This window comes from Maylandia zebra, linkage group LG19, assembly GCF_041146795.1.
Source record: "Maylandia zebra isolate NMK-2024a linkage group LG19, Mzebra_GT3a, whole genome shotgun sequence".
NCBI lineage: Eukaryota > Metazoa > Chordata > Actinopteri > Cichliformes > Cichlidae > Maylandia > Maylandia zebra.
The window spans coordinates 22,665,327-22,683,886 of record NC_135185.1 but is presented as its reverse complement, the minus strand read 5'-3'; the positions used below and the strand labels follow the sequence as shown (position 1 = coordinate 22,683,886).

The 18,560-nt window shown below is 40.4% G+C and overlaps 1 protein-coding gene across 2 annotated transcripts; it reads right to left on the bottom strand.

The window, feature by feature from the left end:
• Positions 1-370: 370 nt before the first annotated feature.
• On the bottom strand, positions 371-17,270 carry keap1a (kelch-like ECH-associated protein 1a). 2 transcript variants are annotated; one of them, XM_004540296.6, is made up of 12 exons: positions 16,777-17,270; positions 11,032-11,890; positions 8,656-8,855; positions 8,409-8,565; positions 7,443-7,535; positions 7,124-7,270; positions 6,880-6,986; positions 6,034-6,163; positions 5,501-5,697; positions 3,680-3,885; positions 1,647-1,823; positions 371-1,040 (listed from the first exon to the last, which is right to left on the bottom strand). In XM_004540296.6, exons 2-12 carry the CDS (start codon positions 11,242-11,244, stop codon positions 859-861), a joined length of 1,809 nt encoding a protein of 602 aa, XP_004540353.2. In that variant the 5' UTR covers positions 11,245-11,890; positions 16,777-17,270; the 3' UTR covers positions 371-858. The 2 variants fall into 2 exon arrangements, with proteins under 2 accessions (XP_004540353.2, XP_004540354.2); XM_004540297.6 differs by lacking the exon at positions 16,777-17,270 and adding an exon at positions 16,670-16,770.
• Positions 17,271-18,560: the final 1,290 nt, after the last annotated feature.

Genomic DNA, 18,560 nt, shown 5'->3' with positions numbered 1-18,560 from the left:
GAAATGCTGGGATAAAGGCTTTGTGAGGGTTCTGCAGGTTAGCTCTAACTATTGTGAGCCATAAAACATGGACACATACTCTTTATCAAAGTGGGATATTACTCCTCGTAGTGCTCGCATACCTTAGTCCTGGGCGGGTGGCTGTATGTCGATTTAGAGCCAAAAAGCCTTTGTCATATCTAAACTGTCAGTGTCACAGGAGTTCGTTTGCACATCCATCCAGAGAAGACATTTTTGTTGCGGTGCAGAGTTTTTATTGGACCTATTCCACCATCTAGTGGTGGTGCATCTGCTGTTACCTACCGCAGCTGCACGAGTCCCCGATGAGGACACAAGAAGTGAAACAAATTGGCAAATGAGGAAATGCAAATGATTAATATTTTTGTCATTTACACATTTGATTTATTTATTTTCAGAAACAGAGTGTACTAATTGCAAAAAATTTTTTTTTTTAAAAACAAAAAGGCAGCTTTGGGTGAAACAAAATGAAGAAGTCAAATGTAGAGAGGAACTAGAAATAAGTTCGCCTTCTACATAACACTGAGGAGTTAAAAAGAAGTTAAGAACAATATTTAATTAAATAGTAATTAATTCAGTAGCACCTTGTTGATTGCAAGGCCGCGATCATATACTGACTGCATCACTTGATCCCCAGCAGATGTAGAAATATATTCCTTCCTCTTCAAAGTCCCCATATAGTCAATATCTGCAGTGTTCCACAGTGTAACCGAGATCAGTTCGGGTGGGGGGATAGCTGTTTTTATTTGGAAATATCGTCATTTAATGCACAGCCCCCTGTTGAAAAGCAGCACCACTTGGAAGTGTATTCAGCACTTGAGACTTCAACAGATTCCATCCTCATCCCATGGCGTCTCCCTCTTCTTCATCTTCCTCAGGCAGGCTCCCGGGACAGGGCTCCATGGTAACAGCGACGCCCATGCCGCTGCGTCCAACGGGCATGTCTGTGACACATGTCCATTCATTTCTATCGGGACAGTAGCATTCAACGCTGGACAGAAAGCCGTGTTGGTTAAAACCTCCTAAGTGGGACACACACACACACACACACACACACACACACACACACACACACACACACACACACAATGATTAGCAAACATTTGCATCAATAAATAATTATTAATTATTCTGTCTTTAGGGGGTTTATTTGCGATTTCAGAACTAATTTACAAAACAGATTTTAAAGAAAACTTTTCCTTTTAAAAAAAAAAGAAAAAAAAAAGAAAAAAGATTGCAGTTATGAGTTCCTCCCAATGTGATATTTAATTCGCCAGCTGCATATCAGTTTACTATAAGCATCGGAACCACGCTTAACTTCATTTTATTAAATAACACTGAGTCAATGAGCCAGATTGGGAAGAAAACAGAGTGCAGCTCACTCTAGGGTAACAGAGCAGCACCTACTGATCTGCCTACCGGTCAATGAGAGGGATTTAATTACTTAAGTAGTCAGTATTTAGAAGTGTGTGTTGCAACACTCAGTAGAAATCGTGGAAGCGTTTATTACAGATATATTATCCTGTAAACATTAATGACACTGATAAGAGCAACATTTTTCACTCATCGCTTCAGATTCATGAAGTTGTATAATGTGCTTAATACCAAGCATTAGAAACCCGACTGACCGAAGACGAAGATGCGTCCCTGGTGGACAGTGACTCCATGTGCGCTGCGAGAGTACTGCATCGAGGCCCTCTGCTCCCACGTATTCCTGGCTATGTTGTAGCGTTCCATAGTGGCCAGCTGGCTCTGCCCATCATAGCCTCCTATAGCATACAGGTAAGAGTTCACACACACCAAACCTGCAAGCACAAACAACACAAAAAATGAAATTTGCAACATAAACATGCCAGAGTTTCTTGGAGAACATCAGACGAGAAGACTGAAACAACTCTCATGATTACAGTCATCTTAACAGAAATCTGAATTATTTTAATCTGTACAAAGTAGAGATGGACCGATCCGATATTACGTATCGGTATCGGTCCGATACTGACCTAAATTACTGGATCGGATATCGGAGAAAAATAAAAAATGTAATCCGATCCATTAAATATCACGAAAGCACCTCACAAAACTTGCAACACGCCGTAACTCGCCTCAGAACGTCGGAGCAGTATGCATCACGTGATAGAGCAGCTGTGGCATGCGGGACCTGTCGGTGGTCTGGATAGCATTTGGAGCTTCGCTAGCAACCTGGCATTTCATCTCCGACAAAGTTATCCCCGAGAGAAGTAAAGCAAGTGTGTAAGTCCATCTCTGAATGTTTGTAAAGCATTCCCACGTTAAGCTTAACGAGCGACTGCCTCTCGCTCTCCGGCTGCTACTTCAATCGTGAAACTGCTAATGATCAGCTGATCGGCTTTTCTGTCGTGAGTCTCTCTTGTTTGTTTTTGGTCCACTTTGCGCCAGAAAGAGGAAACCAGCGGCTGAACAACAGCAGAACGTTTAAGCTTGATAAGCTGTTGTTACAATTTATTTAATATTACTTTCTACACCAGGATCTTTTTCTACGTAGCTGACGCTGGTAACTGTGCAGGGGCGGATCTAGCAAAGTTTAGCCAGGGGGGTCGATAGGGCATTAACAGGGAAAAGGGGGCACAAAGACATACTTTTCTTTCTTATTCTCATTTAAAATGTCTAGCTTTTAATAAATAATTATCTGACACCCAAAGTTTTAATTTGATGTAAAATGAATAGAAGTCAATTACTGTATATAGTGACTATTAAGTCTAATATATATACCCTAGTAAGCTATAGTACATTTTCCTTTGGGAAGGTACCATCTGTGCAGTCTGCAATTTTGCTGAAGAAAGATGTTGAATCTATTTAATATTTCTTGAAAAATAATTGATTTCTGTGCATTTTTTTTCACACTGCATCAAATTAAGGTTGATTACGTCGATTAAGCATCATGAGGTGGAGCGTGAGGGGTGGTTCCCTATTTTTTATTTATTTATTTTTGTTGTTGCTGGGAGTTGGAACCCTATTAGTTAGGTTGCTTAATATTTACGCTAAGTACTCTTTAAAATACCAGAATAGGGAGGATGGTGTAGGTCTAAGTTTATTAGATTGATCAGTTTTGCTGAACTATGAAATATTTTTTTTGTATACAGGTATAACAGAATAGCTTTAGTGTAGTTGTTGTTTTAAACTTGAGTATGAACTTGCAGACTTGCAAAATGCAGCAAGATATTTTAAAAAACAGTTTTGTTGATTAAAAAACACTATATCGGATTCATATCGGTATCGGCAGATATCCAAATTTATGATATCGGTATCGGTATCGGACATAAAAAAGTGGTATCGTGCCATCTCTAGTACAAAGGCAGACGTGTAAAAAAAAAAAAAAGAAAGAAAGAGCAGGTTGCAGTTTTACATTGGGCTGTTTGTTCGGCAAGAGCAGTGGAAAAATAACATGTTACTTAGTGACTTTTTGAGGTGCTGATAGGTCAGATTTTATTATCTTGGGAGAGCACAAAGTTAGTGCTGTCCCTCTGTTTCCTGTTTTATACTAAGCTGCCTGAAACCTTATTTTGGGCAAAGGTCAGAAAAAGTAAAGACTATGTGAGAGTACTAAAGATAAGCGTGAAAATGGTAAACACTAAATGTGTCTAAACCTGCTTCTCATAAGAGCCAGAAATGCCCACAAACTCACCTAGTCCGCTGCGTATAGTATTCATGGGAGCCAGCTGTTGCCAGGTGTTAGTGTCAGGCTGATATTTCTCAGCTGTGTTCCAGCGGTTCTGTCCATCATAGCCCCCCACTACATACAGGGCCCCCCCGCACACCGCCACGCCGGCTCCCAGGCGAGCAACCGACATTGGACAAACAAAGGTCCAGCGATTAGACTCGGGATCCCACCTGCAAACCAAACAGCATTTGTGCAGAGCACTTAGTGCAATGATAATCTGTTGACAACTCCTAATGATATTACATATTAGTCAATTGACATAATTAAATTAATGTATCAGCGCCGCAAACTTTAAACCGATTCGGTGCGAAGCAGCTGCGCGCGGCAACTCTCTCGGTCTACACGAGCAGTCAACTTTAAGTGGATTAGGTTAAGCTGGCAACCATGTTTGGCAACTATGAAGAAGCTGTACTTGAAGCCAAAGCTATCGCAACACCAGTGAGCGTACAGAGAGACAAGAAAGTCCAGTCGTGTCCTTGGAGAAAACCGGCTGAATTAATATAAAGACAGCTTGGGATAAAGAGTGGCAGCAGGAGGAAACAGCTGCTCAATCCAAGGATGGGGGGAAAAAAAGAAAGCAAAAACCCTGCCTACCAGCACCTCTAAAGTAATTTACCAACAAGATGCAAGAGCTATATCAATCTTCATGTCTAGCTCTCAGCAGAAATAATATATTTATTTAGATCTATATATTTCTTGCATAACAACCCACAGGACTCTTTGCATAGGCAAATAATGGAAGGCATGACAACAAGAAACAATCAACATGAGCAGACGGGACTTCTTGTACTCTGACTGGCTAATGATTAAAAGCGTGTTGGCACAGTTGCTGGCACTGGTCGTATTCCAGCTGAAAACTGCTGATAGGAGTGTGGCTTATATTGCATCACCTGTCCTTTAATGTTCGGAACGCGCCTTAGAAAAAAGCAGCACTAAATTCAAGTCGCTCTTCCCTCTGACATTGTGACATTGGCCCTGCACTATGATCACTAAAATTTCTGCATCTACAGCGAGGTGCGCAACAGCGGCAAATTAGGAGCAAGGAGGTACGACTCCCCGCCGAGTCTCCGGCATGTTGCTTGCATTCGTTTGGGAAGCATCCTCGGGAGAAGAGCCGTTGCTGCCAACACCGATTACTATAAATGCTCTCGTCTCCTTTGATGTGTTACACTTTCAGTTTTCATCTCAATACTTTTATCAGCTTTCATTATATTTAGCAGCTTCTCAGAAGAAGATTTCCAACTGGTTTCTGATGAGCTCTAATAATTCTCTGCTGACTAGCATCTTTAAGACAGTTTTACATTTCAATCTATTAAAAAAGTGTTTAAGGTCACACTTGAAGTAGAAAGCTAATAATATCAATAGAAAGTGCCATTCTTGAGACTTTCTGTTAGTAATCTAACCTACATGAAAGCATTATATCTCCTTCTCGCGGCAACGAGAGGTAAAGTATACGCAACCAGATCTACATTCCTAAGAAGTTTGTCTGTACATGTTTTGAACGACCTCATGTTTTTGATGTTATGATGTCTAATTAGGCTAAGAGGAATACCAGCAAATTCTTGACTGCTCTTTAGCTTGAATAGCAGCCATTCATTTAATCTCTCTGGTGGCAGTCCCCATACGTGCGCCGAGGTAACTGCGCTTCTAAAAATCTGCATCTTAAAAAGAAAATCTGTGCTTCCACATTCAGCTTATTAAACACAACTTTAATGAAGTCAAATTACTTCTCGAGTGTCGAGTTAAAGACATAAATCGTCAAATAACAGCACAGAGATGTCTCACTTTTCCACCGTGTTGTGGTGTATCGAGCCCTGGGAGCCTCCGACAGCATAGACGCAGCCATCCACCACGCCCACCCCGACCCGGTTCCTGGGGATGTTGAGGGAGGCTCGCTGGCTCCACTGGTTGGTCATGGGGTTGTAGCAGCTCAGGGCGTTGGACTCTGTGTTGGTTTGAAGCGACAGGTTTCTGCCTCCAACCTGCGTTTAAGAACACTTTAAAAGTTTATGTTGAGAAAAGTGAAAAGAAAAACAACCCAGAAATCGCACTCACTGGCCACTTCATTAAGAACACTTTTTTGATGCTTGATATGAATTTCATTAGGTGGTTTTGACCATGTTTATCTCCATAACTGCATTGAGCTGCTGACATGTGATTGGCTCATTACATATTTTAATTTACGTGGACTTGAGCAGGTGTACTGAATAAAGAGTCCAGCAAGAGTAACTGAGTTTACTGCATTGTATCTGATCTCTGCGTGTTGTTCACAAATTAAAGCTCATTTCATTGACCGTATGATAACTGATGCAACATACAGTGTAGAGCAGTCCAAACAGTGTGCAGGCTCCCAGACCACTGCATGGCATCCCCATGTCAGCCAGTTTTATCCAAATATTCCTCCTTGGATCGTAGGCCTCCATGGATGCCAGAGAATGCTGCCGGTATCTGAACAGACAAAAGAAAGTAGTGACTGGCTAGTTACTAAGATGAATGTCCAGAGTAAATAAACAGCTTTTCATGAGAGCTTGTGACATAACTTTGAATCCTTTGTTTGTTATTTGTATAAAGGTTAAAAAGGATATAAAGGATCTTGTCATATAGAGGCACAAATGCCAAAGATATAATATGGTGATTCATGTATGCATGCAAAGCTGGTCTCAAAATTTAGTCTTAATCAGTAGGAAATGTGAAAATAATACTCCAGTCATTATCTGCTCTTCCTTATGTCAATACGCACTGATTGCTATGATTGTGTCTGTGTTTCCACAACAGCATCATCCCATAAAACAGGTCTATGAAAACAGAACAACATGATCATTAAAAAAAAGTCAATACAGCTCAATCATCAGTTAGAAGTTTACGCAGACAGGATGATTTCTCTTATGATAACACCAAGTCGAAAAACAGATTTTTCTATGATGGATAGGAGCCCAAAAAGCAGGGCTACTCTGCAAGGAAGACAGACTGTGTAACCTGCTCAACAGTCACCAGATGGCAGACTGAGCAACTTTCTGAATTCTTGATAAAACACAGTCTGAGCTCATTACCACGATAGTGTATTGTCTGATAATAATGATTAATATATGACAATCAGAACCTCAAAATATTTGCTGCAGCCAGTCACACATGTTTGCTGAGCATACACAGTGTTTGATAACTACCCGCCGGCCACGTAGATAAACTGAGTTCCCTGATTAGGAGCAGGAGGAAGCTTCCTCAGGGTCATATCCTGGAAGATTTTGGACAGGAAGTCCTTACAGGAATTAGCCTAAAATTAAGATAGGACACAAAATAAAATAAAAAATATATGGGAAAAAAAATGGGTCATATGGCTTTTTTTTTTTTTCTTTTACACTTTGATACCAAAATAGCATACTAGTTTTTATAAGTGCAGCTGTGGTTTACCTTGCTGAGGATGGGACAGGACAGCAGCTGGTTCTTCAGGAACTTAGGCGGCAACGCATAGATGTGAACTGCATTCAAGAGGGCATGCAAATAGGGGGCTCTGCTCTCCATATCCCAGCGTACCCAGTCTGTGCAGGCTTTATACACCTGATGTGGATTTTATTCAAATATATTAATGCACAATTTGTTATTTATGTCTAATAGAGAATCTAACAGGAGATTCATTTAAGTATATTTTTGAATGAATACCATTTGTGAATGAAATGCCTGTTGTATGGCTCTCAATCAGATTTCAGATTTTTATTTTAGGGTCACACACCTCAGACTCACAGAGCACCTTGAGACTGTCCTGACTGATGAGCTCCAGCAGCTGGCAGTGAGTAAGACTGAAGAATTCCTCTTCTTTGGTCACCTTCAAGACAGATGCAGCATTTGGATTTTATTCAGTTTACTTTTCAACTTTAAGTATTACTTCTATTGATGTGAGTCGACAGGTATGAGGCAGCGGGAGAAACTAAAAAGCTAGATTCCATCATTTCATGAAAAAGGCAACAGGAGAAGTCAGAATAAGTATTGGCAAAAAGAACATAAAAGGCTTGGCAGTGACAGGGGGGCTCGATTTGTTCTCGACTCAGACAGATATGTGGAGCTCGGTTTTGGGTAAGCATTAAACTGACACTGAGTCAAAGTTCTTCGGTTATGTAAAGCGCTCAGAAACAAAACAGAACACGAGCCAGTGAGGTGGGTCTCTAAACTGTGCATAATTATGTGGGGACAAGTAAAACACAGTGATGATTCTGTGGGATAAGACTGCCCCATGTCTGCCTGTCCACATATATTCACCTATCACCATAGTTATCTCTCAGTTCTTGTGCTTTGCCTTAACAAAATCATCCCCACTGAGTTGGCTGAACTACCTACAGCTAGTTAGTCTTCAGAACAGGTTACTGCCAGATTGGACTTGTTCGCATGCTCTCCACCCTTGGGTGGAGTTTGGCCTGCTATGCCAGTGCTCACAGATAGGAAAGGTGCTGTTTCACAAGGTTTTGTTCAGATGTCTCTGAGAGAAAATAGATGTTAAGAGAGGCATTTTAATGCACCCAAGTATGGCTGTTGCACCCGGCTCAGATATAGGCTCAGCTGATAAGTACAGAAGTGGATCTATTTGCCTAGGTGCAAATAGGCCCTCTGCTCAACTTCTTTTTAGCTACGCGAGAATAATTTGAGATAAAAGACAGTTTCTCATAATAATAACTGCACGTAAAGCTGTTGCATGTGCTGTTACCTCACTGAAGTGTGTATTGATGTACTCCCGACTCTGTTGATGCAGTTCTGTGCAACCGATCTCCTCAGCGAAGCGGGAGATACCAATGACGTTAGCTGGCTCTAGGTGTTTAATCAGATAATCGCAGCATGCCTTTGCCACATCCTCAATCTGATACCTTGCAGGATGTAAAAGAAGCAGAGGAGCATTATAGTCTTCACCTCAAAATATGACTTAACACAGTGGTCTGGATCTAAAATATGTTTACCTCATAGCAGCCAAAAGCACATGCAATACACACTTTTCTCCCACTGTTATGTGAGAGGTGTAGGCAAAGTCAATAAGTCTCCCGACCACCTCAGGGCAGACATCACGCAGGGTGACCTCCGAAGCGTGACACTCCTTGAAGCTGCTGGTAAACATGGCTCTGAAGTAGGAGCTACAGGAGGCCAGCACAACTTTGTGAACCTGAAAGAAAAAGGTTGTGATGATAATGAAACACTGGAAATGTGCTCAACAACTGAATGACAAGCGATCCAAGAAAAATTATGAGCTCATTTTGAATTAGACGGCAGCAACAAAAAGGAAGTTGGAACTGGGAGAACAAAAGGCTGAAAATGAAACGTAGTTAGAGTAATGACAATTGTTCTAATGTGTGGATTTTGTGTGTGTGAGTGCGATTCAGCTTCGACCTTGGCAGATTAGTGTCTCCAGTGACTGAGCTAATGATAAATCCCACTGAAGTAAAATAGCATAAACTGCATGAGACATGAAGGGAAGTATATTCATACGTGACTGAATAGTCATTCGTGATGGAGCTAATGATAGGTCACGTTGAAGTACAACATAGAAAAGAAGAAACCGTTGTGATGGAGTGGTTTTGATGTTTGAATTTGGCTTTAAATCTTGTATGTGAAATGTCCCAGAGAGAGTGAGAAGCAATAGGGTGTGACTTAAAATAAGGAGATTGTAGACACCAAAAAGAGCAAAAGAGGATAAAAGAGGGCTCCTAGGAACAGTCAAAGCTGTTCTTGCTCTAGTTTCTTTGTGATAGGCAGTAAACATCTGGCCCTGGGAGTCCACAATTAGAAATTACAGCAAGAAATGCCAGAGGAGCAACCACTGCCCGAACACTCTGGACTCATGAATAGGTTTTTATATTTCTTGGCTTTTCCTCTTCTCATTTTTTCCGTGTTATATTATAAAGTCAAACATGCAATTAATTAAAGTTGTTAATTAAATCACTTAAGTAATTATTATTAAGTATAATTTATTTAATTTGGCTTTTGCTTTGCTACTGCTAAATTGCGTAAATTAAATATCCTGCATTCAAAAAGTCTAAATTGTGGACATTTCCTTTTTAATCCCTTGTGAAAAAGTAAAGGTTAAAACCTGTGTATTATTATAAGATCGCTCAAGGGGTTCTTACAAGTTACTCTAGCCTTAAAAATTAACAGATCCTCTGGGCCTACTTTTCCAGACCACTAAATGTTAACTAACTGGGCTAAGAAGTGCAGGGATTTAGAGGAGAGCTGCTGATAACAGGTATGGCTGAAGGTAGAGGGCTTGACCAGAGGGCCACCCTGGCAAGGATGCTTTCAAAGGAAGCAAGAACGACATTTGGAGGACAGAGAAGCAGGTAGAGCTGGGCATGTCTCGTCCCCTGCCTACTGGGTAATACTACTGGTACCACACCTTCTTGTATTGGGGGTGGGGGGTTGGATAGTGCAAAGGCACCATATGTGAACATGATCCACACACATCCCGTTTGACCAAAGCTCATTTTAATGGATCTCTGATGATATCAGGGTGCATTAGTGCCTGTGAAATAGCCAGATCAAACATCTGGCAAGGCACCATCAATGCTGGAAGATGTATAGAGGTTACATATGCTCCCATTCTGATGACGTCTTTTTTAGGAAGGGCTTGCATATTTCAGCGAGACAACGCGAAACTGCATATGGAATCTATTCCAACTGCACGGCTTCATAGTAGAAGAGTCTGGGTGCTACACTGGTCTGCCTGCACTGAAAACATGAAATGAGATAATATGACAAAGACGACCCAAGACTGACGAGCAGGTGGAATCTATATCAGACAAGAATGGAACAAGGTATCTCCCAAAGGTTCAGCAGCTGATCTCCTCAGCTCACAGAGGCTTAATGAGTGTTGTTAAAAGAAGAGGTGATGCTACACTGTGGTAAACATGGCCCTGTCCTTTTTTAGAGACATGTTGCTGCCATCGAATTCAAAATACCGTCTTACAAATGGTCCAATTACTCAGTTTGAGCATTTGATGTTTTCTGCGTTCTATTGTGAGTAAAATGCGGTTTATAAGATTTGCAAATTGTTTTTTTAATTTATTTACGCTTTTAAAAAAAATGGGTTCACATTAATATGAATCATTTTGAATAATTATTCTCTTATATATTTAACTTGTCCGAGAGCCTTTTATTATATTTGGCGTGCACTTTGCAAGTTTCTAAAATGTAAATGGAAAAACTTGCTGTCACTGCGTGTTGTTTTTCAGCAGCACTTTTTAAATGCTGACCTTTGTATTAAATTTAAATTGTCATAAAAAAAAAAAATAACCCAACAACACAAACTACACTATGATTCTAAAACTTCAAACACGACCCATTACCTTGAAGTCGACTGTCCTCTCCTTGTATGTGACATGCAGCACCAGATCACACAGCAGTTCGTTCTGCCGGAACTCATCCATGGCCTTCAGGGCCCTTGAAGCATGGTTCTCGACGGTGTAGTCAAGATATCCAGACCCACGCATAGAGGGAACCACAATAGCTGAGAAATCTGAGTCGCATGTTGGACGTTTCTTCTTTTTAGGGCAGTGCATTATGGGGAGAAAGCACTTTAGATCTAGTTTTTCAGTGATACAGTCTTTTACAGTCAAACGTTTTTAGTTCTTATCCCATTGGATTCAAACTTTCAACAGAGAAAGTTCCTTTGGTCTTCAACTCCTCAGTAGGTAAAGGCTACAGTGTGCAAGTATCCTCAGTTCCTCCATTTTGCCAAAAAACATTCAACACAAAAATAGTCTTTTAGCATGTCGACAACCCCCTGTGTAATAGTACATTCCATCGGTGATCACTGCTACAGCCAGCAGGCGAAGTAAGATGTCCAGATGCTGCAAAAATTAAGCTCAAGTCATGCGTTTCTCTGCAGAAATACAGCAAGGAACCGTATTTGTAAACTGACGGTGAACCACATAAGGCTCGCTCAGCCACGTATCCTGCCCCATCTGACATGACTGACAATATTTGTGTCACACAGTTCCCAAAGCAAAAGCAACGATCATGAAATTACTTTTGGTCCGGATTTGAAAGAATTCAGGCTTTTCAAAGTAGTCCATTCTGACGTTTTCCAACGTCTTCTGCCATTTAGCGTTTTTACATGAAAAAAGGAAGCGGTTGGCACATGTGTGCAACTGCAATCAGTTGTATCATAGCAGGGATTCTTCTTCAACTCATGTGATGCTTATCCTGGAGAGAAGAGGGTAAAACAGAGAGAGAGGGGGGGTGTTAGGAAAGCTGAGAGTTTTTCAGTGATTTAAAAAGAAGCAAATATAATCAAGATCTCCGGATATGGCATTTTTTTCTTATGCGTATGTGGGTGTGTTACTGTGACACACTGTGGGTTTCACTTCCTTACAAATGAATCCGAAAAAAACGTGTTGTGACGAACTGCTTTATGACACAGCTTTCAGCCGAGGAAATAATCACTGTGTTTGTGATTTCTTCTAAGATTTTCATAACTGCAGGTTAACAGTCTGCATATAAACCAGTTATCCTTGTACTTTTTTGTTTTTGTGTTATTTAATTTCTATTGCTTGATTTCATTTTTGACTTCCATATGACTAAATGTGATATTTTATCCTCATAGAGTGACATCTGGCTAAATACAGATTTGTTAGGACTGATATTTAAGAGAAGTGAAATTACACAACCAGATAATGACTTTCAAGCTATTGTGATCATTGTCCTTAAACTTTTTTTAAACTGTTGTCACAGGGCAGGAGGTGGGGTACACCCATGACCAGTTTAGAACCACCAGTAAGCCTGAGTGAGAGTCCTTCAGCTTCCCCTATAGTATATATAGATTTTTATCATGCTACCTGAGGATAATAATTAAATATAGTTATTAAAAGAAAAAAAAAAAAAGCAACTTTGATCTATCCAAATGAGTCATCAGGCACATGCTAATTTTTAACTTGCATATTTTGATGTATGTGGTATATCTTGCTATTTTAACGTAATACTGACCTGCCAGATTGGTCTATACATGTTCAGAGAATGACGCTTATTTTATTTTGTTTTGTATTTTTTAATCCACTATTTAAGTAAATTTAAAATCAAACCATTAAGCTTCGATTGAAGTGCATATTTATGACTTTAATTCAAGATGTTCACCAAAGATTTTGCATTAACTATTCAGGAATTGTTCATTTTTATACATAGCTCCCTGTTTGAGAGGCTCAAAAAATCGAACTTGCATTTCGCATCTTTCACTGAAACTCTCAATATGCGATTTAAATGTTTAAGTTGTAATGTTTAAGTTCGCTATATTTTTGATTAGCCTGATAAACCAAAATAAACATCCATCCATCTTCATCCGCTTTATCCGGGGCCGGGTCGCGGGGGCAGCAGCCCAAAATAAACCTATCAAACAGATAGCGAAAAAGCCTTAGGTGTGGCCATACCCTATCAGAATTAATCTAAAATCAGAAACTTGGACGAGGTCTGGTCAGTAAGCTCCAACATCAGGCATTTGCCTCACTGAAATCACTGACACTAAAGACCAAGCAATGGTGGAAGCGTGAGTGACTGCCATTCGTCTGGAGGCCAATTTGTTTGCCCAAAGTTTTGTTTTTGCTACAGGGTGTCCTCTCAACTTACAAACTTATTTACGTCTTATGTAAGAGATATGCAAAAGGTTTTGTGTAACAGGTTTAAAGATAATTAGAAGAATTAATGCATTAAGCTGTCAAATTATGAAAAAATGCAAGTAAATAAAAGACAAAAACAATTATTTTGTAGCACACGTCTTTATGCAGAACAGCACACCTTGATCAGCTACTTGTCAAGCAAACAGTAAAATCTCCTGCATGCCAGCGTCAGTTGCTGCTGCTCCAGCTTGAAGCAAAACAAATCAGCTCATGACTTTTGTTATCTTGCCTGGTAGATATAGTGCATTTGTCTGTGTGAGAACCCTTGGAATCATTAAACATGTAAGCATTAAGGCGGACAAATCAAGGCCCCGCTGAAGGCTAAACCATGCAAGATCCTTTTGACTATTATATGCAAAATGTCATCATTTGCAGCTTTTTGGCAACACGCGTGCATAATTAAAATACTATTGCCACACACATTTTGGAAGATTTTTTTTTTTAAGTCAAAGCAAAAGGTGGTTTAGAGATAAGGGGATTTGCAGAGCTGCACAATTAAATCTACTCAGCCACCAGCTACCTCACATCTCAGCCTACAGTTAGTCAGCCTGCTTGCTGGTCATATGACCCAATGTGTCAGACAAAGGGGGGGTAGGGCAGAAAAAATGAGATTTTCAGGGAAGCACACACTGATGACAGTAAAATGATGGAGAAAAAAAAAAAGATAAGAGGGGGAAGTCCACTCGAGGAGGGAGTAAAACAGTAACGCTGATATGACACTTGGTCTGACCAGTTTATTGATTCTAGCTAGATATGAAGGTTCTGTTTGACCGAGGTCCTCACCGGTAGCACCGCAGTGGGAGTGCAGTTTAGTTTAGTTGCATTTAGAAACTCCTTAAATCAAATATCTCAATTTGATTTAAGGAGTTTCTTTCTTCCTTTTTCTTTAAAAGCAGTTTTTTGTCAGATGATATCATACTTTTGACACTAAAAACAAAGAGAAGCATTGAAGCCACTGATTCCGGCTGCAGATGAGTTTGCTTTTCATAAATCACACGCCATTCTTAGTGCAGAATTTCTGAGAAGAAACAAATGGGGCAGACAGTTAACCATTTACAGATTGCTTCCGTACATCCCGAACAGTAGAGTAACTGGTGCAGTCAGCACTTATGGCAAATTTCCTGTTTAGAAATGTTATTGAATTACTTATTTCAAAACGACCTTTTTAAACAGATTAAAACTGAAATAAATATCGTCCTAAACTGCTGAGCTGTAATGAGTGCACATCCTTCGAAATGTTTTGTAACAGTAGTGACAAAAGCGCCTCTGCTGTGTCATCTTTCGTGTCACCATTGACTTTTCTCGAGACAAATGTTGATGATGACAAAAGCACATTTTCTGAAAAAAAAGAAAAGGAAAAAAAGAGGAAGACTGGAGTTGAATGCCACGGGATGATTGTAGTGTTTTAAAAAATTGAAACATCTGTTAACTCAGCCATAACAGCCCAACAAGGAAGAAAAAAAAAAAAAACCCACTCGTAAGCAAGTTCCGCTGTGCAAGCTTGAATTTTGTAGACCAGTGCATGTGATAACACAAAGTCTAACCAATGTCCGTGCGATGTTCGATTGCACCTATGTGTGAACAGTGCAGGTAACTGTCCAAGGAAGTGAATGCCATGTATCCTGCTTTCTGCACAGAGCACCCTCACCTAAACCAAAGGAAGTAGGCCTATTTCCAGATGTGATCATTCATTTAATGTGTACTCTCTCTCTCTCTCTGGATAAGATAGCACCTCTACACAGTTGCTATGTTATTTTTATTTGAGTTACTGTTGCTTTCCTATCAGTTCGAAGTAGTCTGGCCATTCTCCTCTTGAATCAACAAGGCAGAGAAGACTCACGCTCACTGGACATCATCCTTTTTCCTGACCATTCTGTGAAAAACCTAAAGATGGTTGAGTGGAAAATCTCAGCAGATCAGCAGTTTTTGAAATACTCAGACCAACCTATCTCCACCAATAACCACACCACGTTCAAAGTCACTTAAATCACCTTTCCCCCCCCAATCTGATGCTCGCTTTGAACTTCAGTTTGACCATGTCTAGATGCCCGAACGCACCAAGCTTCTGCCATTTGATTGGTGGATTAGATATCTGCGTTAATGTGTATTTGACCTATTAAAGAGTCTAATGGACATCATTTAGAAAATCAGACAACACCAGTGCCTCATTTCTCACATTTGAGAGGGATGCAGATCTCCAGCTAAACTGAACAGGTTCTCCCTTTGCTTGCATTCCCACGCTTTAGCGAGTGTCATGACATTCAGCCTAAGATATTTTGTGTAATCTTGCTGGTGAACAGAGAGCACTGATCACATTCCCCCCCTTTAGAGGAAAAACAGTTGACACACTGGAGGTGGTGAAATTTAGGAAATAAGTAGTTCCCAAGCTTCTTGTAAGGAATTTCAATAAACAGAAACCCTGGCCAAGTGCTACACAGCCTAAAATATTTGAAAAAGAGCTACAATTTATTTGTGTGTGCCATTCAACCAGAGACAGAAACAATAAATACACATCAAGCCTGTTGTGGAACGTGTAGGAAAATAGCTTGTTATCCTAAAAAGCATGCTCTTTTGGGACTTGTGTAGCCTTTCCCCCCTTTCATCTTCTTCTTATTATAAAATTACGCGGATTCGCAAATTAATCAACAAACTTGCATTTATCATTCCCTTATTCAATTAATTACTCAACGGGAAATTGAACTACAGTTATTTCTTTAAAAATTGTATCTACTTTTATTCATTTTATGGAATTTCCTTTTTAAAAGGTCGACAACATTTTTATTTTTTATATGATTTAAAACTGGTCTGGGGACTGTTAGCTTTTTCTGAATAAACGAATCAAGAAAACGAACTATGGCCACCGGATCTGCGTTTAAAATGCAGAAGCACAGCAATAGAGACCTCTAACATTTTCTTGCGTCAAAAGAATGATTTAGAGAACTAATATCAAGTAAATATCCCTACGTTTGACTGGTCCTGAACAATAAACAACTTTTTAAAATCAAACCGCCTAAACAAAATTCCACCGGATTCTATTTGAATTTTGCAATTTAGTCAAAATATATTTGATTTTATCTGCAAAACCAAAAACAAATAAAAGGCACAACAGCAGCAGCATTCAGCGCTCCGCATGCAAAGGCGACAAAGCAAACGTTTCAATTCCCCTTTAAGAGTCTGCGCACCAGGAGAGGAAATAAACTCCACTGCTCAACAAGAACCGTACAAACTACCCCAGCCGAGGGATCAGCCTGTCCGTGAACGTTGCTAATGTCGGAATAGTGATGTCAGGAGTGCTGCTGGAGGATCACAAACTCACGAGAACCGTCTTTAAACACATCACAGCGATCCCCCTTTCCTCTCTCCCCCCAACCGAAGGGCGCGTCCGCGCTGGTTTTATTCTCCAACAGCTGCAGATTCACTTACCTACAAAAACACCTGGTCGGCAGCCGCTAAAACTCCTCCGTCGCAAGAGAACGGGGCGCATTCACACAGAAGCCAACTCAAACAAGTTACGCAAGACTTGCCCAATCAGTACGATAAGTGTTCGCCGGTGTTTCTCTGCACAGATCTCTCCGTCCTACCAGGAAACCCGCTGATATCTCGTCCTCCACGTCAAAGGGACAAATGTGCACTTGTGAACTTCGTCGATGCTCTGAGTCGCTGAGGGCCGACGTCCAAAGGCTGTAGTGCTGTTGGTGGTGCTGGTGTTGGGGGAGGAGGAATATACACCAACATGACACTGCAACTTTTCACTCCGCAAACATTGTGCGGGGCAATAACTACGCATGTTCAGACCTACACGGCAACTAGTCGGACGCCGCATTCCTCAAAGTGAAACTGAACTTTGACTGGGGCAGGACAGCGGCTTCAGGAATTAGATAATAGTTACGCAGATGAAACACGCTTCAGCGAGAATAACAACAGCATATCTTTTATCCAACAACCCGAAACTCACACACACACACACACACACTCACTCTCTCTCTCTCAGGAGAGTGAGCTGCAGAGGAAATCCACAACATTTCCTGCAGTTCGTTCAGATGGATTAAAATCAGGGCCCATGGTAGAATGGTCAGCTGTTTTCTTTATTCTTTGGCGCTATTAGATGCAGGCTTTGAGTTTCAATAAATCCCTGCGTCGTTATGTTATGCTAAGATATGTCATATCAAAAAAGGATGTCATTTGTTACATCTATACAAAAAACAGAAAAAAACCTGCATGCTTTTTGAGCTATCGAGCTCCTTTATGTGTCCATTCTCTATAATTCCTCAGGATTACTTTAATCTTAGAAACTTGTTTTGAAGGTTTCCCTCTGTTCAGCCTGTGGACAGTTTTTTGTTTCTATTTTCCCCGTCTAGCTGAGGTGGTTGTGGACTCGTTGACTTTATACTTCCTGATAATTTAACTGTCAGCACAGAGACAGAGGTTATTTAAGCCTTTACTTTAACCATGCTTGGGGTTATTTCTTTTGTCTTTTTCATGCTTGTCTGATTGAAATGAAATGTCCACATGTCACCCCATGTAAGGGTTGACAATAATTTTGTCTGGGCTGTTTTAGACGATCTTTGTGGAAAAGGAGATACTTGATTATGTGTTCTAGCAGGACTATGATCCCAAATATACATCAAAACTGATTTTGGAAAGGATACAGAAGGATAATATTAAGGTTATTGAATGGCCTTCCCAAAGCCCCAGCCTCATTCCTATTCAGAATCAAGAAGAGTGATTAAATATCCAGCCAGAAGTACCAGAAACTTGTTGATAGTTCCCAAATGTTTTTGGTTGAGGTGCAACTTGTTGTGGTATGCACTCAGTCCACCCTGGAAAAAGAACAGTTCAAAGAAATCATTCAAAGCCCAAAGCTGACCTTCATGCCCATGATGAGTGTGTAAACCGCTGTCCACAACTGTATGTGTGACGACAGAGCTGTCCCAAGAAGAAAGGACCATTGTTTCACAGAAGTGTAAGGACAACAATATGTTTGGACACAAGTAAGAAAGAAAAGAATTCTCTAGCAAGTGTGATGACGCCTGTTAAATGACTTTCCAGTTTTTATAATGCTCTCCTTTGTTTTCTGAGTCTTTTGAACACAGAAAGAGGTCAATGTACCTCAGCCTAGTTCAAGAAAAAGAATGTGTGCCATGATAAAAAGAACCAGTCTGCATAGAGAAATAGATAATTGATATTTTAATGTGCTTCAAACAATT